At 39.9% G+C, this 25,242-nt stretch overlaps 1 protein-coding gene across 2 annotated transcripts in view; it reads left to right on the top strand.

Annotated features, from left to right (window-relative positions):
* LOC101476741 (importin-13) overlaps positions 1–25,242 on the top strand; it is a 29,196-nt gene that overhangs the window by 1,222 nt on the left and 2,732 nt on the right. The window contains exons 3-22 of one of the 2 annotated variants that reach the window (XM_004557249.5): positions 7,408–7,533; positions 7,627–7,983; positions 8,505–8,758; positions 11,783–11,923; positions 13,674–13,815; positions 14,340–14,506; positions 14,802–14,922; positions 15,270–15,417; positions 15,542–15,723; positions 15,989–16,015; positions 16,250–16,384; positions 17,916–18,068; positions 18,457–18,537; positions 18,616–18,753; positions 20,262–20,358; positions 22,392–22,444; positions 23,984–24,050; positions 24,193–24,251; positions 24,389–24,478; positions 24,623–24,804. In XM_004557249.5, the coding sequence (XP_004557306.1) occupies positions 7,408–7,533; positions 7,627–7,983; positions 8,505–8,758; positions 11,783–11,923; positions 13,674–13,815; positions 14,340–14,506; positions 14,802–14,922; positions 15,270–15,417; positions 15,542–15,723; positions 15,989–16,015; positions 16,250–16,384; positions 17,916–18,068; positions 18,457–18,537; positions 18,616–18,753; positions 20,262–20,358; positions 22,392–22,444; positions 23,984–24,050; positions 24,193–24,251; positions 24,389–24,478; positions 24,623–24,804 (2,720 nt within the window). Of the gene's footprint in view, positions 1–7,407; positions 7,534–7,626; positions 7,984–8,504; positions 8,759–11,782; positions 11,924–13,673; positions 13,816–14,339; positions 14,507–14,801; positions 14,923–15,269; positions 15,418–15,541; positions 15,724–15,988; positions 16,016–16,249; positions 16,385–17,915; positions 18,069–18,456; positions 18,538–18,615; positions 18,754–20,261; positions 20,359–22,391; positions 22,445–23,983; positions 24,051–24,192; positions 24,252–24,388; positions 24,479–24,622; positions 24,805–25,242 lie in introns of those variants that run through there. The other variant, XR_013095503.1, reaches the window with a different exon arrangement.

Here is a 25,242-nt window from a genome sequence, read left to right as displayed (position 1 = left end):
GGAGAGAGGCAGATTCCTGTGGGGAAAATGCCTGGATAGATAGGTAGTGTGGTGTAATAAAAGCACAAAGAAGAATAACAAACACTGAGCACGGTCCTGTTCTGCCTTGGGATAATCTATTTTCACTTATTCATGTTTCATTTCTGCAAGTGGAGAGTGTATTGTTTTATTGACACACCAGAGGAAAAAGATACTCCATTCCATGGAATTACATTTTCTAAATTTAAAGTTAACACTAACATATATTACATGCACTCCTTAAAATGTGTAATTAATATAACTTGAAGCATGGAGGTAAATTTTTAGATAAAGTAAACTAAGTCCAAACTCATATGCTTAGATATTATCATAACATTGTTCTGTTTTTATTTTGGGTTTGCAATATTGAAGTGAAACCTTGCTTACCAAAAACCCTTCACACATGCAAAAACAATGCCTGATATTTAAAAAAAAAAAATGGTGTGAGCCACATGCGCTACATTCAGCTTTCACTGACTCATTTTACTGTCTGAATCAGGTAGTCGTGTCAGGGTACTAATCATTCAGTAAATAATAGTTTTTAAAAAGTGTTTAAGAGCATCTCTGTAATGTCTTTGCAAATAACAAAATGTCATGTGTGGGTAGTGTTTAAGAATTTAAGGTCGTTATTCAGATTGTGTGACAGCTTGCACCAGCATTCAGTCTGTTCCAAGCCGTACAGCACTATCTGTAATCTCATGAACTAATATAGCATGCATACAGCACATAGCATCTGAAGTATAATTTCCCATAAAAGATATCAGCAGTTTTGTATTTATAGTGCAGTGGCATTTCAAAACTAATGAGATATTGTTAGTCTAAGGCTTGACTATATTTAGAAAGTAATACCGGTAGCTGAGATTTTTTTTTCTATTTTCTTATCCTTTCTTGTGAGTTTGGTGATAACACTTTGGTTATGGGATCAGTAGGATGCTAAGAGAATGGAAAGTGTCTTTTCCTGCTTACCTAAAAACATCCTTAGCATGTAAATCTGATATTTAACTTATTGTCTAATATGTTAGTGTCAGCAGTAAATTACCTACTGTACAGTAGCATATGGCTTATGAATAAAAAGATAAATTGTAATTTTATTGGAGCAGTTAAAAAAAGGAGATTGTAGATGCAGAATTTTCCCTTTGCTGCAGTGGGTGTTTGGTAGTGTGTGCTTATATTATAGATGGTGGTGGAGATGATGGTTCCTGGCCCAGTGTTTCTATGTGTTCCATAGAGTGCTCTTTGTTCAGTCTCAGCTCTGTGAAACAAAGTGTCACACTGTCAGGATCTTTGTGTGCATAATAAAAGGGGTTCGAACACTGGCGTACATTTCCGCCCAACTATAATTATCTTTGGAGTCACTATGTGCCAAGAAAGGGAATTTTTAAGAGGAAATTCAGAGCGCCACAGTATGTTTTTAGGATTTTGCCATTTTTTAGCTCTCCCCTGAGACAAAATACTGCTGTACCACAGGAAAGAAGCCCAACACTGCACTGGATCGGCCCAATTCTTGCTCAAGGGAACTTTAACAGGGTGACTTTCTGTTACCGTAACTACCTGTAATCACCCCACACAGGATGCTGTGCACAGGAGACTGTCAAGGTCCATTTAGTATGGTTTAGCTCCCTGCCTCTCAGCTGGTAAAGCACCTCTGTCATTCAGTAACTGTAGGTAATTTCAGGGTGAGATCTATGTAGCAGCAGGTGCAGTTTTAAGAAGTTTTATCACATTTAAAGGCTGAGGAGACTATTCACCCAGCCAGCTAACATATTATAGAACATAGCAGCACCCTAAAATCTGTCACTGAGAAATTACACATGATGTATTAAATAGTTTTTCAGTAGTGAGAGTGTAAGAGTTTGATATATCTTCTTGTGCTAATCCAATGCCAGTATTAAATGAATAACCTGAATTACTCACTGTGAGAAAGAGACTGGGAATCTTTTTTTTAATGTTTACGTCTAGACATTAATAATTGGTTAATTAGCTCCTGTCATGTAAAGATACAAGTTAAGTGTTCTCACCCTCACCATCTTGGTATTTTGAAACAAAGAGCAGGAGAATCTGACTGTGAAACTAAGAACACCGTGCTTTCTCGCAGCTTGTTATTGGGCCAATTGTTGGCCAAAAAACCTTCCCTGGGTAGTGTTGTTTCTTGACTCTAATAATAACCATAATTTACAAAATTAACATAATGTTTTAATCAACAGTGACAGAAAATTTCTATTTTTTTCACCAGATGCTTCAATTTAGATACCCTTTTTAAAGTTATCAATTGTAATTCATAAGTACTTCTGTGATACTAACTCACTCTCAGAGCTGAAAGGTTTAGTACGTTTGAGTTCACACACACAGAGTTGTGCTGCAATGTTTTACAAACTGATTGTAGCTGACAGAGAGCCTGATTAGGAGTAGGTGCAGAGGAGTGGATCACAGTATCATCTGCATAAAAATGAAACTTTGCTTTAGTGATATTTTAATGGTCGTCAAACATTTCACATTTCTCTAGGGGCCACCGGCATGCAAAGAAGGCTGGCCTTACCTCGATGACACGTAGGCTCACTAGGCGAAATGACGATCCCTGTAAAGTCCAGAATACATGGCTTCCACTCGCCCAATCTTTACTCCGAAGATTTGGGCCAGCTTATGCACTCCATTCAGTCTTGAGTTGCGGTTCCTCACCCCGCAGACAGTTCAACACTTGGGTGATGAGACATAAAAGTAATCATATTCCAAATAAACAAAAAAAGAGGGAAGTGAAGCCTGTAGGTGCTTGAGTATCCTCTTCTTGAAAACCCATCATCTCACACCTGCTCCTGTCATTTCATGAAGGGCAATTTAGTATGCCTGGAGGCCCTTCAGACTAGGGCTGTGCGATATGACCAAAATCTCATATCCCGATATAAGAATTCTATCGTCCGATAACGATATAAATCACAAAAATGTATAATTTTCTGTAAATTCTGTGAATCTCGGGCAGCTCGACTTGCGGGAAGTGTTTCCAGCTGCGCGTCATGTAGCTGGAGTCGAGTGTTTTTACAGATGCATGAAACGATACATTTTTAGACATAAGTTGTAACAGCCGCCGTTTTCTTTGTATTTATTACACGGCGTGCTGCGGGGAAAAGCCTGTTCTAACGTTTGAGTCTAAGGTTTATTTTTTAGCACCTGGCGGCTCTTTTTTTTACTTCTCATCTGTAAATAATCTGCTCTTTCACCTGCTTCAGTTTATTTTGAAAAGTCTCAACAGGATCTTGAGCTTTATTGTGAAAGGTTTATGTGGAACATAAACAAGCGGACATGCGATGCTGTTACCGTCGTTGGTGGAAAAACAGGCGCTTGTCCGTCTGTAGTGTGGTTATATAAAATATAAGAGAAAGAGAGAACTTTAAGAAATTAATATAGCCACTACAGTGACCATCAAAAGGATGAAAAAATATTGCCGTAAAGAGTTTATTTTGCGACACCACGAAACAAACGATAGCGTAAAATGAAACGATAGACGTTTTTATATAGTCATCCGATATATATCGTTATATCGAACAGCCCTACTTCAGACCCATACCCTTCACATCCTTGTGGCCAAATCCTTGGGTGGGTGGTACTGTGACAGTATTATGGTTGTTTATATCTAAGATAAATGGCAACAATCTTAGAACTGAATCATGGGACGCACCTTTAGTTAGATGAAGTAAAATAATATTAAGGAAGTTGATCACAGTTACACCGAACATTAGCACAAATCACAGAGAGTGAAGTCAACAGGAAAAGCACACTTATGGGGTTTTTTCAGTTGTCATGTCTGTTAACTAACGTCAGCTCTAAATATCAGATAGATGCATTTCTATAGTAAATAAATATTATTATCCTCAATTCAGTATCTAAACCTCAGCAGTCCTCTGAAACTTTTCAGGAAAATAAATGGTTTATGGAACAAGGGACTGCATATGGAGACATTTGGTACAAGAGATTTTTTTAGTGTTCATGTGACTGAGATATAATCACTCTTGGCAACATAGTATTCTTAATTTCTATCTTGGCTGTATGCTGTCAACAGCCACCCGCGCACACAAACTATTGTTCTTTGTTCCCTCATTAATCATCATTCGTCTGCATGTCTCTGACTCTCGCAGTGTTATCATGGGTCAGTGATGTGATCATGCCTTCTGCATACACAACCGTAGCTGTTACAGTGACACTTGTGGACAGATGGCTTGAAAATACACTGAACCTGACCTGCTGTGTGTGAACACAGTGTGCAAAGATATTTCCAAAGTATGTGTGTGGGGGGTTCCTGCTTTTATGCCTTAAAAGCATGCTGGGGAAGAGAGATTTCTTTAGTAAAAAAATAAAAATAAAAAGACTGCCTTTATTTTAGATCTGCCTGCCTCTATTAGTCCAAATCTGCTGCTATGCACGTTTTGTTATTTTAATAAGATCATTTTTAATTTGTAATGGCTCTCACCTCCTGGATTTGCTTCATATTTGGTATTTAGTAAATTATAGGTGAAGTATTATAGCTATTTGTTTTGGTCGTGAGGATTCAGCTAGATAGTGAATCTGTCTGATGGAGGCATGTTGGGTTTTTTTTTTTTGTTTGTTTTTTACCTACACGCCCTTTCCCTTCCTACAGTGGTGAGGAGGCTAATGACCTTTGACAGTGTCTGCCAAGAGCTCGGCTTCCTCAGCTGAAGCCAGGTGGTGCAGGCATTTTGCGACCATCTGTAGATACAACTACCTCTATCAACTGCAAGTAAAATTGAGGGCCAGTGTTTTTAAGGATGTGGGTTTTCTTCTTTTCTTCTTGTTTTAAGAACCAGTTAACAGTAGACAATACAGTTGTTTGAGATTTTTGAGATGTCTCGTGTGATTTATAGGAAAAGACAAGCAGTGGTTCTTTGTCAACAGATTAAAGGAGCAAACTGAGCAGACTGTTTAGCATGGTGTGCTTTGATAATAAACCTCGGAAGGACAGAGCAGCTCAGACACAGCGCTGTTCAGGATTAAATAAGGAGAAGTCTGCGATCACACAGTGGAGTTAAAAGCTGCTGTTTATGACTCGAATTACATCAATGGCACAGTGGAACTGACTAAACCGTTTTTTATACACCCAATCTTTTTATGTTTGATCTATGTCTTAATTGGTATATGAGTTAAAGCTGGACCTGAATATTCATCTATTCAGATTTGCATTAACATTTTCCTCTTGGATGAGCAGTTCGCTCTCAGTTATGTATACCCTAGTAACTTCATAGATCTTGTTGTATTATAACTTTAACTAATAGCTGTCCCTTTTACCAGGCTCCTTGCACTCTTGCTTCTGTTAACTTTATTGAAGAGTAGTGTGTTTTCAGTTTTACCTAAATCCAGTAGTTTTGGGCAAATTCGCACATAAATATTTGTGTTGATTGTGAGATTTGTGAAGTCAGACACTTTTCTCTAGTAAAGCAAACTGCAATCCTCCCCTGAATTATCATATTTTATTCAGATAATGAGCACAGAGAAGCAGAGCTACTCCTAGATGGGTCTGTTGCTAGTGTTTGTATACGATCATGTGAGAAGGACAACAAGGTGCTGAGTGAAATGATTACACTCAGTGCTAATCATCAATAAAATGAGATTTAAATGGTTTAAAAAAACAGAACATCATTAGAAGAAAGCTGGTCAGTTATTTGTGGCATCTCGCAAATAACTGAGATGCCACAAATAACTGAGTATATGGGAAACATAAATTGAGGGGTGTGAACTATGTTTCACTTCAAGTGTAGCATGCTAGAAAATATGAGAACCACTGATGTAGAAAAATCTCCATGGCAAAATGTATGAAAAATGAATGTTGTGCTGTGATTTGGCAGGATCTTTGCAATTTGGCCCCAACTATAACTGGATTCTTAGGACATTTATCATTTTTAGAGAGAGGAAAAATAATTTCAATATTAATATAGATCAGCTAATCCATCCATTTGTGATGTATATAGACCTATCGGCAGTATTTTCCTGGAAACATTACCTGGGAAGCATATATGGAAAATAGGCAATAAGTTGTTAACAGTAATGCAGGTTGAATTATAGTTAAAGGTTAGCACAAAAGCAGCAGTAAACCGTTGTCCTTATTTTCCCTACAATTTATCAGGCTTAGTTTCTCTCCATGTGTCAACAGTCCTCAATCGTGGTATATGTGGTTTAAAAAAAAAGAGGTTTCATAGCCTGTTATCACTTATGTTTCTCTGAAACTGAAGATAGATGTTAAGTATGAGCTAAGAATAAGTAAAGGCCCCTTACCATACATATGGCTCCTATAGCTCTTGCTATAGCATCTGTACAGCTATGTACAGATGCTACCTGACTGTGCAAACAGTCAGCTCATTAACAGCCAGCAGCCGTGTTCAGAGTAGTATAGTGAGTAGAGACAGATAATTGCAGTGGAGGATGACAGACATTTAGAGAACATCACCTGAAACTCTGCCTCTAGTCAGTATTGACTTTGTATTGATAGTCTTTTTTCAGCTTTAGTTGTATTGTTGTCCTTTGTAACCTGTCATGTTTTTTTGCTGTATTGTTAAACCTTCCCTTTTCTACAACATTATATTTTGGGGTAAAATGTAAATCCTAGAAGAAATGTGAGGAACAGAGGCATGGGAAGAAACCAGATGGACAGTTAAGGCTCGAGGAAGAGAAATAGAGAGATGAACTGTCAGAGAGAAAAGAGGAGAGCATGACTGGTGGTGGAGGAAGTGATGTGAGCAGGCTTCAGGGGTAAAAGACAAGGATCAAAAGCTCACTGAATAGATTTTTTTTGCTTCCCTGAGACACTATGTGCTGGCAGCCAGCTGTTTCAGTTCAGTGAGCATGTATGTGTGCTAGTGCGCTTGTGTGCGAGACAGAGAGGAGGAAATAAAAAGGCATTTTTTGCAGAGTAGTGCCTCCGTATTTTGTCTAGCATTGTCAGGATTAGAGGTGTCTGTTTAATTAACAATGCATTTTATTTTCTTGTATTGCCCTCTCTCACACTCATCCCTTATCTTTTTTTTTTCTTTGGCTCTCTCTGCACTCAAGTACTCAAATTACTCAGAGCTACATTTCACAGAGTCCTGTTTTCAGGTCATTGCTTTCTCAACTCTTCAGATTTTGGAGGTAACCTGTCTATTTGGTGTTTATGTGTTGCCAAGTGAGAAAAGATTCTCATTTCTCAAGGCATCAAGGCCTTTCCAGCATATAAGCGCTCAAAGGAATGCATCTATTCGCAGCAGGTCTGTTTGCGGACACCCACTATTGTGACTGTGGAGTGTAGTTGCAAACATTTCTCACAAGAAAGTTGTTCAGATCCTTCATGGTTCAAGACTGTATGGATTGGTTTCACTGTTTAGTATTATTCTTCTCTTTTCTTTTTCATAGGCACTCCACCAGTTGTACTATGACCCTAATATAGAAAACAAGAATCTGGCCCAGAAATGGCTAATGCAGGCTCAGGTCTCGCCTCAGGCCTGGCAGTTTTGCTGGGCCCTCCTGAGCCCAGAAAAGGTACATGGTACACAGACTCTCACAAAGACACACATAGATAGAAGAAACTAAGATATTTTCTGTAATTTGCATCCATCTTTTCTTCGTTCACAGGTTCCAGAGATCCAGTACTTTGGCGCTAGTGCACTTCACACCAAGATCTCTCGGTACTGGTCAGATATCCCCACAGACCAGTATGAGTCTCTGAAGAGCCAGCTGTTCTCCCAGATTGCCTGCTTCTCCTCTGGCTCCAAGATGGTGCTCACAAGGCTGTGTGTGGCATTGGCCTCTCTGGCACTCAATACCATGCCTGAGGCCTGGCCTGGCGCAGTGGCAGAGATGGTGCGAGTGTTTCAGGAGGACGGGGGAGGAGTGGACGGACGGGCACGCTGCCTTGCATTGCTAGAGCTGCTCACTGTCCTGCCTGAGGAGTTCCAGACCAGCCGTCTGCCCCAGTACCGGAAAGGACAGGTATCTCTCCAGGCATCCCTTTCTCCTATCTTTGCATCCACTGCAGGTTTCCCTATATTAAATATTTTTTTAAATTTTTAACTCTTTTACTCTGTCCATGCATCTTCAGAGTGTTAATAGTGCTTTATAAGATTTTTTTTGTTGTGGAAATGTGGAAAATTTAAAAAACTTAAACGGCTCACATGCCAGTAGCGACTTCTTGTAGTATTTTATGCAGCCCATGTATTCAACCAGAGTTCATTTTATGCTATGATATGACAACACAAGACTAAGAAAGCTTTAACATTTTTTGCATTTTAGCTACCTCACATTTCTTTCTTTCTTTTATTAAATGTTTTTGAACAACAGTTCTTTCTTTTGACTGGATTTTTTAACTACAGAGATGTTTGTGAGAAAACAATGGTTTATATTCCAAAAAGTATGGTATCCAAGTATTTTATTGCCACCAAAATAAAAGAGACAAATACTAGACCTAAACAAAGCTTTAGCAGTATTAACCCTTTTTATCATTCTCACTCTAGGTTCGGGGAGCCCTGGGACGGGAGTGGGGGTCAGTGTGTCCCTTACTGCAACAACTACTGCGGCGGACAGACAGCCCGGGAGCCGTGAAAGCTCGCGTGCTACGCTGCCTGTCATCGTGGGTGCTGCTAGATGTGCCCCTCAGCGAGAGTGAAGGCCTGGTGCACGACTGCTTTAGTGCCCTGCCCGACCCAGAGCTCTTCGACACAGCAGTAGAGGCAATAGTCAATGCCATCTCGCAACCCGACTCCCAAAGGTGTGTACAAATGTTTGTAAATGTGCATTTATGTTTACCCATTAAAATGGGATTATAACTATAAGACGACATGATAACTATACTGCTACACAAAAGGTTGTGAGGAACTGGTGAAAATACACTGGAGACAAAATGAAAACAGTGAAAGAGAGAGATGAAAAAATCAGTAGCTTAGGGCTGAGAGCAGACAGGGTGGGCACTGGAAGGGCACAAGGGAGGGATGGAAAGAAAGAAGGAAGGAAGGAGGGAGGGATTGATACAGGGCAATCTGACAGCCAGGGGGAGGAGAGCGGCATTTCTCGGTTGGCTGGCGTTGCTATGGTTACAGAGCTGGGGAGAGATGTCATCATGCCCCGGTTGATTCAGACATAGCAGGCACCCATTACCCCTCCCCTTAGAGACAGAAATCTAGAGGGAGGGGGCGATGGGGCGATGCAAAGAGAAGAAAGGATGCTAAGAGACAGGGGAGGGCAAGGGAAGGTGTGAGATGTGTGGAAGGATAAAAGGCTTCATCCTCCATACCTCTGCACGGCTGCACAGACAGAGGGTTGGACCTGTGAAGTTACTGTTGACAATTTGTTTTAAACAACCTGACATTATTCCTAGCAGATGGTAGGAGGACAATTAATGGCAGTGGAGTTACAGGTAGAACATCTTCAGTCTCAACATGACACACACAGCATAAAATAAGTATTTCCAGGCTCCTAGAATAGACTGTTACAAATGTTATCCTTCTGATTTCTTCTGATTTCCTTTTTTTCAGTTATGTTTTTGTTTTTTCTTTTTTTAATGTCATGGTTGTCAGCTCCTCCCAGAAGTCATGTCTTATTAGAAGCGTCTCCTGAGACACATGTGGCCGCTGGTTTTGTTGGTCCATTGTTTAATCATAAGGTTAAAGTAACTCCATAAAATAGTATCTGTTCATTAATGAATGAAAGACAAGGAAACGAATAAATCTGTTTTTCCATTATCCCTTAAAATACTGTCAAAGCCCACATTTTTTTCCATCCTTCACAATCGCTTTTTTAATTCTATTTTATCGCTTCTCTCACTCTACCTCTGATTCTTTGTGCTCTTCTTTTCCCCTTTCTCATCTCTCTCATCAGCACTAAGCCCTCCTCCCTGTCTCTTGTTCTCTCTTTCTGTTTAAACACATTACAGTCAACTCATTTAGGGGGATGCTATTGGTCCAGCTGCATCCTGTTGCCAGGCAACCCATTTCCCCTGTCTCAGAGTGTTGCAGTAATTGCAGAGGGGATCAGAGGTGGGGAGAGGGATGTGGGGGGGGGGGGGGGGGGGAGCTGGAATGAGAGGGAGAGAATGAAGGCGGAGTCAAGAAAGGCAGAAAGTGTATAACATCATGGTAGGAGCTAAAGAGAAGAGGAGATAACTATAAGCGAGCGGAGAGGAGATTGCAGCAGGCTGTCTCAGAGGAATCTCCAGAATGTCATCTCAAGTAAAGGAAGTGGGGAAATGCATACAAATTCATTCTTCCCTTTTAATCACATGACATGCACACCAAGCCTTCCTTTTCTGAGCTAAAAGTGCATGACCTGCATTTGCAAAGCACCTTATTAAAAATGAATGATCTTCTGAGTGCATTAGTGCAGTCTACCGGTCACATGTACACACACGCGTGCTCGCACAGTCAGTTAGGTTAAGTGCAGTTCTCAGTGCAACTCATAGCATTACTTAGACAGCTGAACACAGGATCTAGGCCAATAGATGTACAGGTATGAGATTATTAGATGGAGGCCATATTCATACACATGTGCTTCACAACAGGGTGGATCTCACTCAAGAAAAGGCTGAGTCAGCATGGGCAGCTTAATAGAGGGCTGGACTTCATACAGGACCATAGAACCATCTGCTTGACTCATAAAAGGGTCCTAAAGAAATTAAAATAATAAATCCTTTCTATGACCGCAGCAAGGGATACATTTAACGTGCAACACAGGAGGTACATTGCAAGGGGGGTCGGGTGGGTCTGGACACTTTTCCTGTGGCTGCTGTTAAATTACCACTGAGAAATATTTAATTAGTCAACATAGACAGGAAATCCATGTAGCTATCACAATTTAAAGATGACTTTTTTTTTGCGTATGTCAAATAGATGTTTTTTGTTATTGTTGTTTTTTTAAAGATTAAAAAAACATTACTGGCAGATACTGATAATGGAAATAATAGTCAGTTGTGGCCTTAGTGTGCTTCTCTAGTGCTCTAATCTAACCTACAGTTGATTAGGTTGAAATATTTGTTGTTGTTTTTTTATAATTTTGTGTGCTTTTCCAAATGCCGGTATAGTCCCACAACCTTGCTCTGTCATTGATAAATATTCATCGACCTGGACCAACCTCCGTATTGACTTTCTCGTAAAAGATGAAGCACAGGCTGCATGCCACAAAAACCCAGTGGGACACACGTAATATGGTTTACATGTATAGCATTCACTCATGCACATAATCTTCTAGTTGACATTCAGGAGCCCTTCATCTCCAAATGTCACTCTTTTTCTTGCTGTCATTAAAGACGACAGGAGAACTGATGTTGGATGATGTCGTCACATGAGCAGCTGTGAGGGGAGCGTGTGGTGCCGTGTGTCACGTCATACGGGTCTTTTAGCCAGAGTGAGGGAATTATAAATGGCTGAGACAGCAGGAAGAGGACAGAATCAAATTTGACAGCAGTGAAGCTGTGAGAAGAAGCTCTGAATAGATTTTCTGGTGGGATTTTTACGGTGGGTGTGCTAGATCAGAGGTTGGACTAACTTGGACTGAGATTTGATTTGAAATAAACACTTGTCTTGGAAAGGAGCAATAAATACATCAACCTAGCTGTGAGCAGTGTGAGTCAGGTTGATATACACCAGTTGAGAGTCCCTAGCCTTGCATCCTGTGTTTTATCTGCTGTATTAAAAAAAAAAAAAAAAAAAAAAAAAAAAAAAATCATTTTTATTAAACTTTGCAGTTTCATAAATACTGATTGTAGATGTTCTTTGTATTCGTTTGTGTTTATGGGTTGCAGATATGTGAACACTTTGTTGAAACTGGTCCCTCAAGTGCTGGCACTCCAGGAGCAGCTCAGAGAGGCTGTTCAGAATGGAGACATGGAAACCTGCCACGGTATCTGCCGGATCGCCGTCACATTGGGAGAAAACCACTCCAGGTGTGTGTCTATTATAGCACAAACACTTAAAAATAAAGTGATCTTGGTCAGTATTGTTGCTATTAATATTTCAAGAAATTACTTGCCCTTGAAATTTTGAAAGTGGCACTACCTTAACCTACCTTCTTAGGTTACAGGAAATACGAGTTATTTAGTTATTTTTTGAAGTGGTCTTTACCTTTTTGTGTTTCCACACATAAAGGTAAGCATGGTTTTGGGGGAAGGGACTTCTGAGTGGCCATGAAAAAAATCTTAAAAAGCACTTTTTGTTAGTTCAATTTAGATAAGACAAACAACACAAACGGTATTTAAAAGTGAATCTAGATTAAAAAAAAAAAAAAAACAACAACAAAAAAACCCCCTCTAATATTAATATAGAGTCCAGAGCAGCATTGGAATTGAAAAAGTGAGAAGAAGCAGGCTGTGGTGGTTAAGCAGCCTAGAAAGTGAATGAAGAGCAGAAGAGGTATTATACAAAGCACTGAATTGGAGAACTGCTTTTTATTTTCTGATTGGTTACTGTGCATATTCTAACACAGCCAACCCCAACACGGTCATCCTGGAAGGTGCAGCTTGCAGAATTTTCAGAGCCAAAGACCAGGCTTCATCTTCATTCTTTATATACAGGCCTCATCCTATCCTCAGTGGCTGCTTTGTGTGTCTGATTCGGTGCTGTCACGCAGACGTGCATCTCTGACAAAGACAGGGAACAGAAAAGAAAGATGGAGACAGCTGAGACATAACCTCATCACTTTTCTTTCTTTCTTTTTTTAAAATAAATTCCTGGGTGTGAAAACAGCTTCTACAACAATAGCAGACTAATTTCCATTTTCATGGGTCTTCACTGCAGCAGAGTTGCACGAAAACAATGCTTTTTCAAAGTCTTTACAAAGTTATTGAGAAAAAAACTTCCTCCTACTTTGGAGTTGGGATGGGTACCGGTATCCGGTGCCATTATGGCAAGTGTAGTAGGCGGGCCCTTTTAGAGCAGAGCTACAGATTAAAAATGCCCAAGGTGAAGGGTCAAAGTCTGGCTGTACTTCACGTTCTTCTCTGCGTGAGTAGCTTAATGTTGTTCATGTGTAATTTACGTTGAGTAGGCTAACCACGTTATTACATTAATGCACGTAAGGTGAACCAGCAAACACCGTCGTAGTTACATGCGGCTGTCTTCTTTTTTGATTACAGATACTCCCTTCACCCTGGCCAAAAAGGCTAAAATGACCAAAGAAAAAGTGGAAAACAGTTAAACATGAGAGGTTTTTGGACGAAGTTTGTGTTTTTTCCATTGATTAAGCACTGCTTCCAGCCAAGAGTGATGCCATAAATCCCCTATAGCGGCAGAAAAGGCTAACATTGTTATCTTTTTACAAAAAAACAGCTGAACATGAGGTTTTTGGACCAATTTTGTGTTTTCCATTCTTTAAGCACCGGTTCGAGCACCGTTTAAGCACCGGCACAGTTTCAAAAGTACCGGTTTGGTACTGGTACAGATAAAACCTAAACGATACCCATCCCTACTTTGGAGGGGAATAAACCCCCAATTAAATCTTGGTTTTTACTGAGCTCAGTTTGTATGAAATAAATCATGCTTTAAACTGTCTTTACACTGTCAGCGTTTTATGTGTTGTTTAAAGAGAGGAGTAGTCTAGTTTAAATGTGTACTAACTTCACTGTGCACTTGCCAAATCACACCTTTCTTCTATCTCTTTCTTTTTCCCTTTACACTCGTCTCTCCCACTCTCTCCAGGACTCTGTTGGAGCAGGTGGATCACTGGCAGAGCTTCTTGGCTTTAGTCAACATGATCATGTTTTGTACAGGCATCCCCGGCCACTACCCAGTCAATGAGACAACGAGCTCCCTCACACTCACCTTTTGGTACACGTTACAAGTGAGTGATGTTCAAATCAGATCTGTACCTCAAGGTTAGATTCTTACAGTATATAAAATGTGTTTATGGGTAATCCCAGTAAGTCTAGATGTTTCTGCTAGTCATGTCTTTACTGGGCATTCAAAACCATCCCTTCCATTAAGTTTTGCTACCTCTTCCATAGTATCACAAAGCTTGCAATTCACTTTTAACAGACTTCATGAGAACATGAGTCATTCTGCACTTCATATTGCACAAATAAACTCTTCTTCGGGCTGTCATAGGTCTTTGTCTTCATTTTTTAAATTATTAATTGCAGCTCTGAAATCATTGGGTTTTGTCTTCTATATTATCTGTTTCATGGTTGGTTTCTATTTGCAGAGCTTGGGTAATTGTGTTATTATTGTAAAATCTAAACTATTAACCAAAATCAGTTCTTGTTTTTTTGTGAACTTTGTGTGAGTCAGATAGATACCTTGGAAGTATTTCAGTCATTTTATGTAAAAGACCATCGATTTGATTCTTCTTTATCTCTTTCTTCTCAGGATGAGATCATGTCATTTGAGTCAGACAAACAGGCCGTATATCTGCAGGTCTACAGGCCAGTGTATTTCCAGCTGGTGGATGTCCTGCTGCACAAAGCCCAGTTCCCCTCTGATCAGGAGTATGCATCCTGGTCCTCAGATGAAAAAGAGCAGTTCCGAATCTACAGGTGTGTTTGTTTGCTTTTGTGTTTGCGCATTTGTATGCATGGATATGACTCAGTCTATTGTACAAGCCCGTTTGTGCCACTGCTGTTGTGTGCAAGTGTTTCGGTGATGGTCTAAGAGTTTCAGAAATTACTCACTGACAGGATGATTGGTCAACAAATGAGCATGTATTCCTCTAATAGACTCTCACTGAACTGACAGCTGAGAGGGCAAAACCTGTCTTGTAAACAGATCAATGGATAAGGTTTCTAGAGTCCGTGCCCCTAAAATGTCTGTCTGTGCACGTTTGTCCTTCAGAGTGGATATCTCAGACACACTCATGTATGTGTATGAAATGCTGGGATCTGAGCTGCTGAGTAACCTGTATGACAAACTGGGAAGATTGTTGACTAATGCAGAGCAGCCTACATCATGGCAGGTGGGTGAGACATAGACACATAAACAAGCAAAGAAGTAATCTAAGCTATTTTCAGTTTCTTTCAGTGTTGCAAAAGAGCCTGGACTGAAAATGTGTCATGGCAGATATAATTCTTTTTTGAGGCTAGCACCTGTAGACTTATATAACCTAAATAGACGTAAAAGCGAAATGTGTAATCACAAAAACAAAAAACATTTTGATTTCAGTTTTGAATTATTTTTTCTTTCCAATGTTTTATTTATTTATCACTTCTTCTTCTTTTAATCCATTCCTTAAGCTATTATAATTGCGTCACCTTTCTTATTTTGTACACAAATACATTGATACGCTTCTTCTTCCTCCTTCAGCACACAGAAGCTTTGCTGTATGGCTTCCAGTCCATAGCAGAGACGATAGATGTGAATTACTCTGACGTTATCCCAGGCTTGATAGGTCTCATCCCCAGAATCAACATCAACAACGTCCAGTTAGCAGACACAGTGATGTTCACAATAGGTAAGACAATAAAGATAATAAAATGAATATCAAATGTAAATAATGGTAATTCATGTGACTAGACAGTTGTGGTGCATACAGAAAAAACACACAAATAGTTTGTTGATCTGTATCTGAATTCTAGGTGCTCTCGCTGAATGGTTGGCAGACCACCCAGTGATGCTTAGCAGTGTCCTTCCCTTGGTGCTACAAGCTTTAGGAAACCCAGACCTTTCTGTGTCTTCAGTGTCAACCCTCAAGAAAATCTGTAGGGAGTGCAAATATGACCTACCCCAATATGCGACAAACATAGTCGCTGTCTCACAGGTGTGTGGATATTATACGCTTGTGTACTTTCTTCCAAATTGTTCCAGGATTTAAGAAGTTGATAATCTAACTGCTTCCTTCTTCGTTTTTGGAAGCTAAGGTGTTGCAGATTTTTGTAATGTTCTTGTTTTCCAGAAATAAGTACACTTTGAACTGACTTCAGTTGGATTATTTTGGATTACTTTTTTATTGCTATTTTGAGATGTTTTTGTTGAGCTCTCAAAATCATACAGCCTTCTTTCTCTCTCTCTTTTTTTCCATCAAGGAGGTGCTTATCAAGCAGATACACAAGGTCAGTATTTACCGTGTCACGTTCAGTCTCTGTTTCTGTCTCTGTCCTGGCACTCAGTTTAGAAGTGACAATTAAATGAGAAAAGCTGTGAAAGGATTATGTGACATGTTTGCAGCCTGTAGTCTGAAGATTATGTGTTGTGCAACAATCTGTTAGCTATGTCTGTATAGATCTTTGTGATGATTTAAAGCTTGCTTAAACTAAAGCTAAACCTGCGATTCCTTCCTCTTGCAGACAAGTCAGTGTATGTGGCTCATGCAGGCTCTTGGCTTTCTGCTCTCTGCTCTCCCCGTGGAAGACATCTTAAGAAACCTTCACTCTCTCATAACCCCCTACATTCAGCAACTGGAGAAACTAGCAGATGAGACGGTACGTATACAAACCAACGTGAAACGGCACACACAAACAGAACGCAGGCACAGTTGGATTCTGGCCAATAGGAACAGGCCTTGTGTCTGTGTGGTGTCACTGCAGTGGAACATATCTCTGCGGGACCAGATTGGATTTGACCCTGCACCATGGGCTAGTGACTCACATGGAAGTAGCAAAGACACCCTTTCTCTTACTCATGGAAACATCCACAGGATAAAAGCAGAGTTGGGAAAATAAAATTGCCTACACCAATGTACTTACAGTAGGTCATGCTTGTGAGCAAACAGTCAGGCAAAAGAAAATTCATGACTCTGTTTAAATGTTACATCCAATAAACTGTCATACTGGATAGTACAAATATAGAGCTGTTCCTGTCTAAAAATAGTCTGATATTTACTGTTTGTGGAACAGAACAGGTTTTCTCCTGATCGCTTGTTTTTGTGTGTGGTATTGTTTGTTTTTATCAGTACAGACCCTGGATGGGCTGAATAGAGATGTCAGTTTAGATGAAGCTTTTCATTTCTGTGTCTGTCTCTGGCCCTGTCTCACCTCCCATCCTTCACAAAATACGCACACACAGTCAAACCATGTCTTACCCATCCTCGTTTCCTCCCCCTCTTATTGTTTTCTGTCTTGCTTTTTGATGTATCGGCATTACATCAGACTAGGAAATCAGGTGGTGTCTGGTGCCGGACAAATAGTGGCACCTAGTGGGGAGACCTTCGGGTTGCATTACGTCAGGGGTGAATGACCATGACATGTGATGGGGGAATAAATAACTGATGGAGGCACTTGGGGGCTGTTGAGAAGCATTTGTCCATGAACTGTAGTTCAGCTGCAGTTGTTGCAGGATTAGCATGGGACTGTCAATGGATTTGAAGGAGACATAAAAGATGTGGCTCTTAGAGGGTGTGGCAACTACATGTTTGTTCTCTTTGTTGCAATTTGGTTGTTACATCTCCACCAAAAATGGCAATTATTAACCACTGCCTGTGAAACTCCTACTAATGTTTTTACCTGTGATGGTGTGTTTGTGCTAAGTGTGTTTGCATGGGTGGGTGTGATGATGCCTTTAAGAAAAGTGGTATGACAACAAGACAAAAAAAAATTTTAATTATTTTTTTCACTTGAAATTGTAATTGAAAATATGATAATTTAACAGTTTAATTGTAAAGATATAAATATGAAAGAACAAATTTAACCTAACCGTAACATTGAGTTTATTATTACTGAATAGATTATTTAGTGTCAAATTTCATTTATTGTTTTTATTTACACTTCACTTCTTACCGCCTTGAATTGTTGATACCTTTGAATCATTCTTAAAACTGTTTCTTCTGTTCGCAATTGTAATTGTGCCAACATGTCTTAGTTTTCAAGATTTGTTTGTGTCTTAAATAATTAAGCAGTTATAGATTTCAAGGCTGACACTAATGCTCTTAGTCAGTCTGGGTCCCGGCATTAGGTTGTAAATGAGCAAATTTCCAATTAGAAGTAATCTGTTTCTCTTTTTTCGTTGTTCCTTCAGCCTAATCCTTCTAATAAGTTAGCAATCATCCACATCCTGGGGCTGCTGTCCAACCTATTCACTACGCTCGACATTAGCAAGCAGGATGACGAGTCAGCGGATGGCTCAGCACCACCTGTCAAAACAGCCCCACCTCCACCAGGACCAAACCCGGTCAGTCACAGCACACAGTCATCACTTTAATTAGAAGTGTTGCGTGAATGAACAGTTTCTATGGCTGTCGTCAATGAGCTGAATCTGTATTTGTCAGATTTGAGCTAATATAAACACAGAGAGTGTACCATTTTACAGATTTATAGCATGATACACTCTAGTTAAGTAGACATGGAAAGCAGTGAGATGCATAGCCCTTGCAGCCGTTTGACTTTAATTCTCTACAACCCAACCCGTGCTGTCTCCGTCACTGAACACATCAGGATGTCACTGAATAAACTCATGACTGGGGATTTATACTTCTATTTATAACAATAACAATCATAGCCGCACTATATGGACTCACAGATGTCAGCAGATTATGGTTAATGATGTCTGTGTGTTTCAGGTCGTGGTTGTTTTGCAACAAGTTTTTGCTCTCATACAGACGGTACTCAGCAAGTGGCTCAACGACTCACAGGTTGTAGAGGTGAGTTGTTAAGATGTGCAATGCATGCCTTTATATTTTGTCTATATTTTATGTAACTAATCCTGTAATATCCCTCAGGCAGTGTGTGCCATCTTTGAGAAGTCAGTGAAAACTCTCCTTCATGACTTTGCTCCCATGGTTTCTCAGCTAAGTGAGATGCTTGGGCAGATGTACAGTACCATTCCGCAGGCTTCAGCCCTTGACCTCACCCGACAGGTACACACACATCTTTTCATTTGCTTTTAAAGCTCTAACGCTTTGTTAAAAGTGGTAGTGTAGGAGTTACAGAGCTATGTGCCAGCAAGTCCAAGGTTAATGAGAATGCTAAATAACATTGTAAGTCATGATCCAGAGTTTTGGTATTTATTCATCACCAGACTTTCTAGTAGGATTTATGTTGCCACATAACTGAAACATGTTTTTATTACTGATTACATTTTCCTTCAGGAGGTTAAGCAAGAACACTATGAACCTATTAAAAGCAGTTACTGACAGTTTAGTGCTATTTATAATGTCAAATAAATGTGTTAGGTTTTTACTCCACAGAAAAAGGTCTGGTGTATTTATTTACAGATGGTATTTAGTCCGATTTTTTTTATTATTTGCAGCTTCACAGCATATGTTTTAAGTTAAAGTTTGTAGCCTAAGCAGGAAGGTTTCTGCAGAAGAAACCTAATTTTTCTTTTTTCTTCCTTTTTTTTTTTTTTTGTCCGTTTCTTTTAAAACTCAAATGCAAGTCCAGTTGAACGTGTGAATGTCTACTTACTAAACAAGTGTCAATTATGCCAATTTCCACAGATAAGAAAAATCCAGAAATACTGGAGGAATTAAAAGTAATAATACAAAGCTTGTTTTTTATCTCTCCACTGGGTAACAGTAAAGAAAGAAAATAGAAGAATATGTGCTTGCCTTCTAAAATGAATCTAAAAAAATCCCTCCAGTCCCCAGCCACTTTGTTCGGTGCACCTGTTCAGCTGCTCATTAACACAAATATCTAATCAGCCATCATGTCAGCAGCTCAGTCAGTTTAAGCAAGTGGACATGATCAACATGACCTGCTGAAGTTCAAACTGAGCATCAGAATAAGGGGTAAAAAGCTGATCTAAGTGGCTTTGATTCTGGTGTGGACAAGCTGGTGCGAGTATTTCAAAAACTGCTGATCTACTGGGAGTTTTTTCCACACAACTGTCTCTGAGGTTTTCAGAGAATAGTCCAAATGCCTTGTTGATGCCTCAGGTCAGATGGGAATTGCTGGACTGCTTCAAGCTGATAGCAAGGCAACTCAAATTACCACTTGTTACAAGCAAGGTCTGAAGAACATCTCTGAAAGCAGAACACATTGAACCTTGAAGCAGATGAGCGTTTGCAGCAGCAGGTCACACCAGGCATCACTCCTGTCGGCAAAGAATGAGAAACTGAACATAAAATTTATAAAACAGTCTCACAAAAATGTCATGAATATGAACCAAAATCTCTGAGGAATGTTTCCAGCACCTTGTTTAATCTATGCCACAATTAATTAAAGCAGTTCTGACAGGAAAAGGGGGCCGAGCTCAATACTAGTGAAGCCTACCTAATAAAGTGTCTGGCAGTCAGTAATTATCTGGTTAGTTTGTTGCCTGTTTAAAGTCCTTTCTTCATACTGCAGCCTGTTTTCCTTTGAGTAACCCAGTTTTTTATGTGTAAGTAAAAATAGTTTTTAATGTGAGGCCCTGCTGTTTCAGATGGTGCATATCTTTGCCAGTGAGACAGACCACTTCCCACCCATCAAGGCTCTGTTTGAGCTGGTTACTTCGGTAACACTGTCCATCTTCCAGCAAGGTAGGGGGTCCTGCAGGGGCGGGAGTGTCAGTAATATAAACGGTTTCTGTTAAAATCAGGTAGGTTTTTTTCTGAAAAAGACAGAAAAGCTGCACATTATTTGGCTCTAATTTAATAGTTAGTTAATCTTTCCTTTACATTCTGCAGAGGTAGACCTTTAAATCGTGGACGTATAATTTTCACAACATATTGTGATTTATTTTGGGGTTTTTTTTGTCAGGCACCTAAAAAAAAAAAAAAAATTGCCTGAATGTGCACATGCTCCTTTTTTGAGTACATGTTTCTAGTCGTATTTGATTTGACAGTTTTTGATTTGGTTTAGCAGAGGTGGTTTTATTTCATGTCCATTGATGCTTCCTGCTAAGAATACTTGTGCAACATAGTAGATTTTGCTAACAGGTCAGCCTGGGAGCATAAAAAAGAAAACAACAAAAAAGGTTACAGGTCATCGGACTCCACAGTCGACCTTTAGACATTCACTCTAATTACTCAATAATGTGAGCGGAGTTGTCTGTCTGCTTGGTGTGTTGACAGAGAGTCATAAAAGCAGACCTTTTTTTCCACTTATGATTCAAGTCATTTTCAGATTATTGCTATCTGCTACTATCTTGTAACAGTTGAGATGTTGTCATGATTCTGTTCAATAGGGGAATTTATTTATTACATTTATTTGTCTTTTACATTTACAAACCAATGTAAGTATTTCATTGAGGAAAAGTTTCCTCATATGCGTAACCCGGGGGCTAGAGTGATTATTAAATATTTGACATAAATGGACATCTTCGAGTCGATATCTCCTCTTTCATTAAACATGGCTTTGAGTATTGTTGCCAAGTCTGTCTGATACTCCCCTTCCCTTTGTGTTGTCCCCTTTTCTTCTCCCCCTTTTCCTGTTTTGACTGATTAAGTAATGGCTGCCTCTCCTCCCTCCTCTAAACTCTTGTTTTCTGAGCAGGTGTCCTGCAGTAGTATTAGTACTGGATACAGTCACAGCAAAAAGACTAGCTTTTTTCAGTTGACATATAACATAGCAGGGAGGGCTTGCTCCATACGACTGCAACCACTGTTGTCCAAGAATTAGTCAGGCTCACTATCACAACCCTTTTGAATAATCCTGAATTGTCTCGGAAGTGTTCCTGTGTGGTAGTGGGCTGGAGGAGGGTATCGAGCAGGAAACTTTGTTTGGAGTCTGGGAACAGCCAAAGCTGGGCGCTCACTACATCTGTTTTCTTTTATCCAGAAAAAAGAAAAAGTTGGAGTCCTTCCAACGTCAACCTTTCGCTATTGGATTGATCCCGAAAGTCAAAAATTTCAATGTGGATTCTTCCGCTTTTACAAGAGATGTGTGTTTAACTCTGCATCATATGTTTTCAGAGCCTTGTAGTCTGTGTCCAGCATAAAGGGAGGTCGTGATAAGTGAAGCTGTCCTTAATGTTAAATGTGATTCCTATTGATGCTGTGGGCTCTCATTTGAACCAATGGGGATGTTATTGACTAGTGCTGAATGGACCCTTTACAGTAACCTTCACCTCTGAGGTGCTCGTTTAAATGAGAGGAAATGCTTTGCTTGCTATTTGATGGTGTTGATGTCGGCGGCGCCTCATGAGGAGGAGATAAAAGAGGGTTCATTCTGGTTTGGTGCCTTTTTTTTTCTCCTTGTTTTTTCTTCCTCCAAGCTGTAACAGTAACAGAGGTGCCTCCTGGGTTCCCACTCCAAACACACTTTTGTTCTTTTAGGTTTGTTCTTTTTCTCTCGTTACTTCTTTCCGTTTCTCTCTCCAAACAGACCCATGTCTTTGTCTTCTGCCTGTGTTTTGTTTTTGGTTGGTCTCTTCTTCCAAGACTCTGCCAAAGCTTCATATGCCCCTCCCCCCCTTCTCCCCTTCGTTCCTTACTCACGTGTGAATTATTTCAATGAAATATTTTTGAGTTCTCTTTTATTTCCACATGACTGTTGAATCTATTAAGTTGCTGTTTGTATATTATTCTTATTCTCTTATGATTTCTTAAGTTTCATCTTTATTATATTTTAGGACCCAGGGATCATCCTGATATTGTTGATTCATTTATGCAACTCCAAGCTCAGGTGTGTTTTTGGTTTCTTATTTCATTCACTTTGGGTTTCTCTCTCTTTCTCTTTTTCTAGTTCCGACCTGTTTCTCTGTCCTCTTCTCTCTCTATATAAATATACCCTTTTCTGTTCTTTGTTACATAGGCAAGGCAGTGGAATGTAACACACGAGGGGAATGTTTGAAAACGGGACGTTTGTCTCTCCTCAAACGCTTTTGATTCTAACAGTCTCCTCACCACAAAAACATAGCGCTGTACTCATGTAGAGTTTTTATTTGCCCTGTAGAAATGAGCTTTATCTGTGCAGTGTGCCCAGTACAGTAAGGAAAAACAACCAAAATCCTTATTTTGTAAGTTCAGGTTATATTCAGGTAATCAGCTAATAAAACATTTTTTATGGCCTCTTGCAAAAATGCAGGATTTTCTCTTCTCACTGCCAAGTTACCATCATCACATAACCAGTCTTGTTTCAGTAAGATAACAGGGCATTTTTAAAATGACCCTGGGTTTTTTGGAAGGGTTTTATACCCTCTGATGTCTTAAATTCTCATGACACATGCCATGTAAACCCTTAACCAGTTACTACTTTATAACAAAAGATCAAGAGGACTTGTTTGAAGTCATTTTGCAATAAAATCCACCACCTGACACACTTAAATCGTATTATGTCTTTAACCATTTTCCCTAAAGTCAACACCAGGGTAGATTTCCTCATCTGGAAAAAATAAATCCACAAACTCAGAACCTCAGAGGAAATATTTTAGTTGATGCGGCGCTCATGGGAAGGATGATGCAACAGTATGAGTATCAGCATTGTGGTCTCAGGTGACTGATTAGTCTCTGAGCTGAGTCCTCCTCTGAAGTCATTCCAGCCCAGAGCCAATCAAAGCCCAAATGAATTAATATTCAACTAATATTAATCAGTTCAGACAAATTGGCTGATGGCTCTCCCGTTTTATATTTTTGTCTTTCGTCTTCATTCTTCTTCCTTGGTTTTCTATCTTTGGATAGATCTGACCTTCATCTCTCCCTTTCCCTTTCCCTCTCTCCCTCTCTCCTCTCCTCCATCCTGAATGAGTTCATTATTATGAGATGAGTTGTCTTTCTCTTTATCTGCACATGTTAATTACTTACACACTTCTGTTGCATATTCAATCCAGTCAACCAAAAACAAGGAATGTAATGTTTGGAATACAATTGAGTTCAAGAAACGAGCCCAAAACCACCATTGCTTTTAGTTTGACTTAAGTTTTCAAATGATTTCAAAGTTTGATTTTGTGCAATTTGTTTGTTACACCTGCCGACTTCTGCATTGGAGGATCTCTGTATGAGTTTGCATATAGTTCTTCCTAAACAGACGGAGAGAGAGTATTGCAGCCTGGTAGGCAGATCTGGCTCCTTGCCCGTGTTGCTGTCAGATCTGACTACCAGGCTTAGCGGGTATTGTTGATACCAGAAATTTGAAGGATCTTATGCAGTGGAATGTGGTGAAGCAGTACCGATTGGGTCGGGCCGACAAAAACATACTCTGTTTAATTCCTTTATCTGCTTTTAGGCCCTCAAACGGAAGCCCGATTTGTTCTTGTCTGAGAGCCTCGACGTGAAAGCAGTGTTCCACTGCGGTAAGTTTGCACATGATTTAGACAACCATACACACTGTTGTGTGTTTTGCTACAGTTTCTGTGAATGTGTGCTTGTCAGTACAAAGTACAAATTGTAAATGTTTGACACCAGCCTTCAGTAGTTTCTGTCTCCCACTTCTAGGAGTTCTGTCACTCAAATTTCCTGAGGCTCCGACTGTCAAGTCAACGTGCTTGTTCTTTGTAAGTACACACACACACACACACACACACACACACACACACACACACACACACACAGAGCTTAAACCATACGAGTGTGTTCAGAAGTGAGTCATTTGTCTTTAAATTTGACGATTCTCTCTGTGTTCCTGTCTTAGACTGAACTATTACCCCACTGCTCAGACGTGCCTCCATTAGCCAGAGTGGTGCAGGAGGACGGCAAGCTGTTGGTACAGGCCGTTCTGGAGGTGAGAAGCACCACATTCACACCACAGAAATGTTTCATCATTTCAGTGATCCTGCAGTTTGCTGTGTTATTACACTCCAAACTCTTCTTCCTCATTTACTGCGATTAAGTCCCTGATGTAATTTACCTCCTCTGCTCTCCCCAGGGCATTGGAGGTGGGGCGTCTCGGAGTCTGATGGACCAGTTTGCAGATGTGCTGTTTTGTCTGAACAAGCACTGCTTCTCTCTTCTCGCCGTGTGGTTGAAAGAGGCGCTGCAACCTCCAGGATTCCCATCATCACGGATCACAGCTGAGCAGAAAGATAACTTTTCACACCAGATACTCAGGTAACACCACTGGACACACACATCCATAATGTCATCCTTTTATTTGGTCTCACTGAGATTTAACATATGAAACAAATACAGAAACGCACAGTAAAATCGAGGGAGTGTGAGACTCACATCATATGCGATAACACTTTAAGAACAAGTAACATCACATTGACCAAGAGGACTGTTCTGCATCACCACCAACTCTGACAGTTTCAGGTCCTTCTGTAGATTATTCCAGAAAAAAGAGGTGCCATACTTCAAATTTCAAGTAAAATTCAAATTTTTTTTGTCACATAACATATGCATACACAGTATGACATGAGGTGAAATGCTTATTGCTGTGCCATGCCCAACCATTAAATTACCATTACTTGAGGCATTGTCACATCTGTTGTTCATTTACTCTGGTCCTAATCTGTTGATGAGTTTGTAAACTTATAACGTGTTCAC

Source organism: Maylandia zebra, linkage group LG23, assembly GCF_041146795.1.
Source record: "Maylandia zebra isolate NMK-2024a linkage group LG23, Mzebra_GT3a, whole genome shotgun sequence".
In the NCBI taxonomy this organism is placed as follows: domain Eukaryota; kingdom Metazoa; phylum Chordata; class Actinopteri; order Cichliformes; family Cichlidae; genus Maylandia; species Maylandia zebra.
The sequence above is the reverse complement of the archived record's forward strand: the minus strand, read 5'-3'. Positions and strand labels throughout refer to the sequence as shown.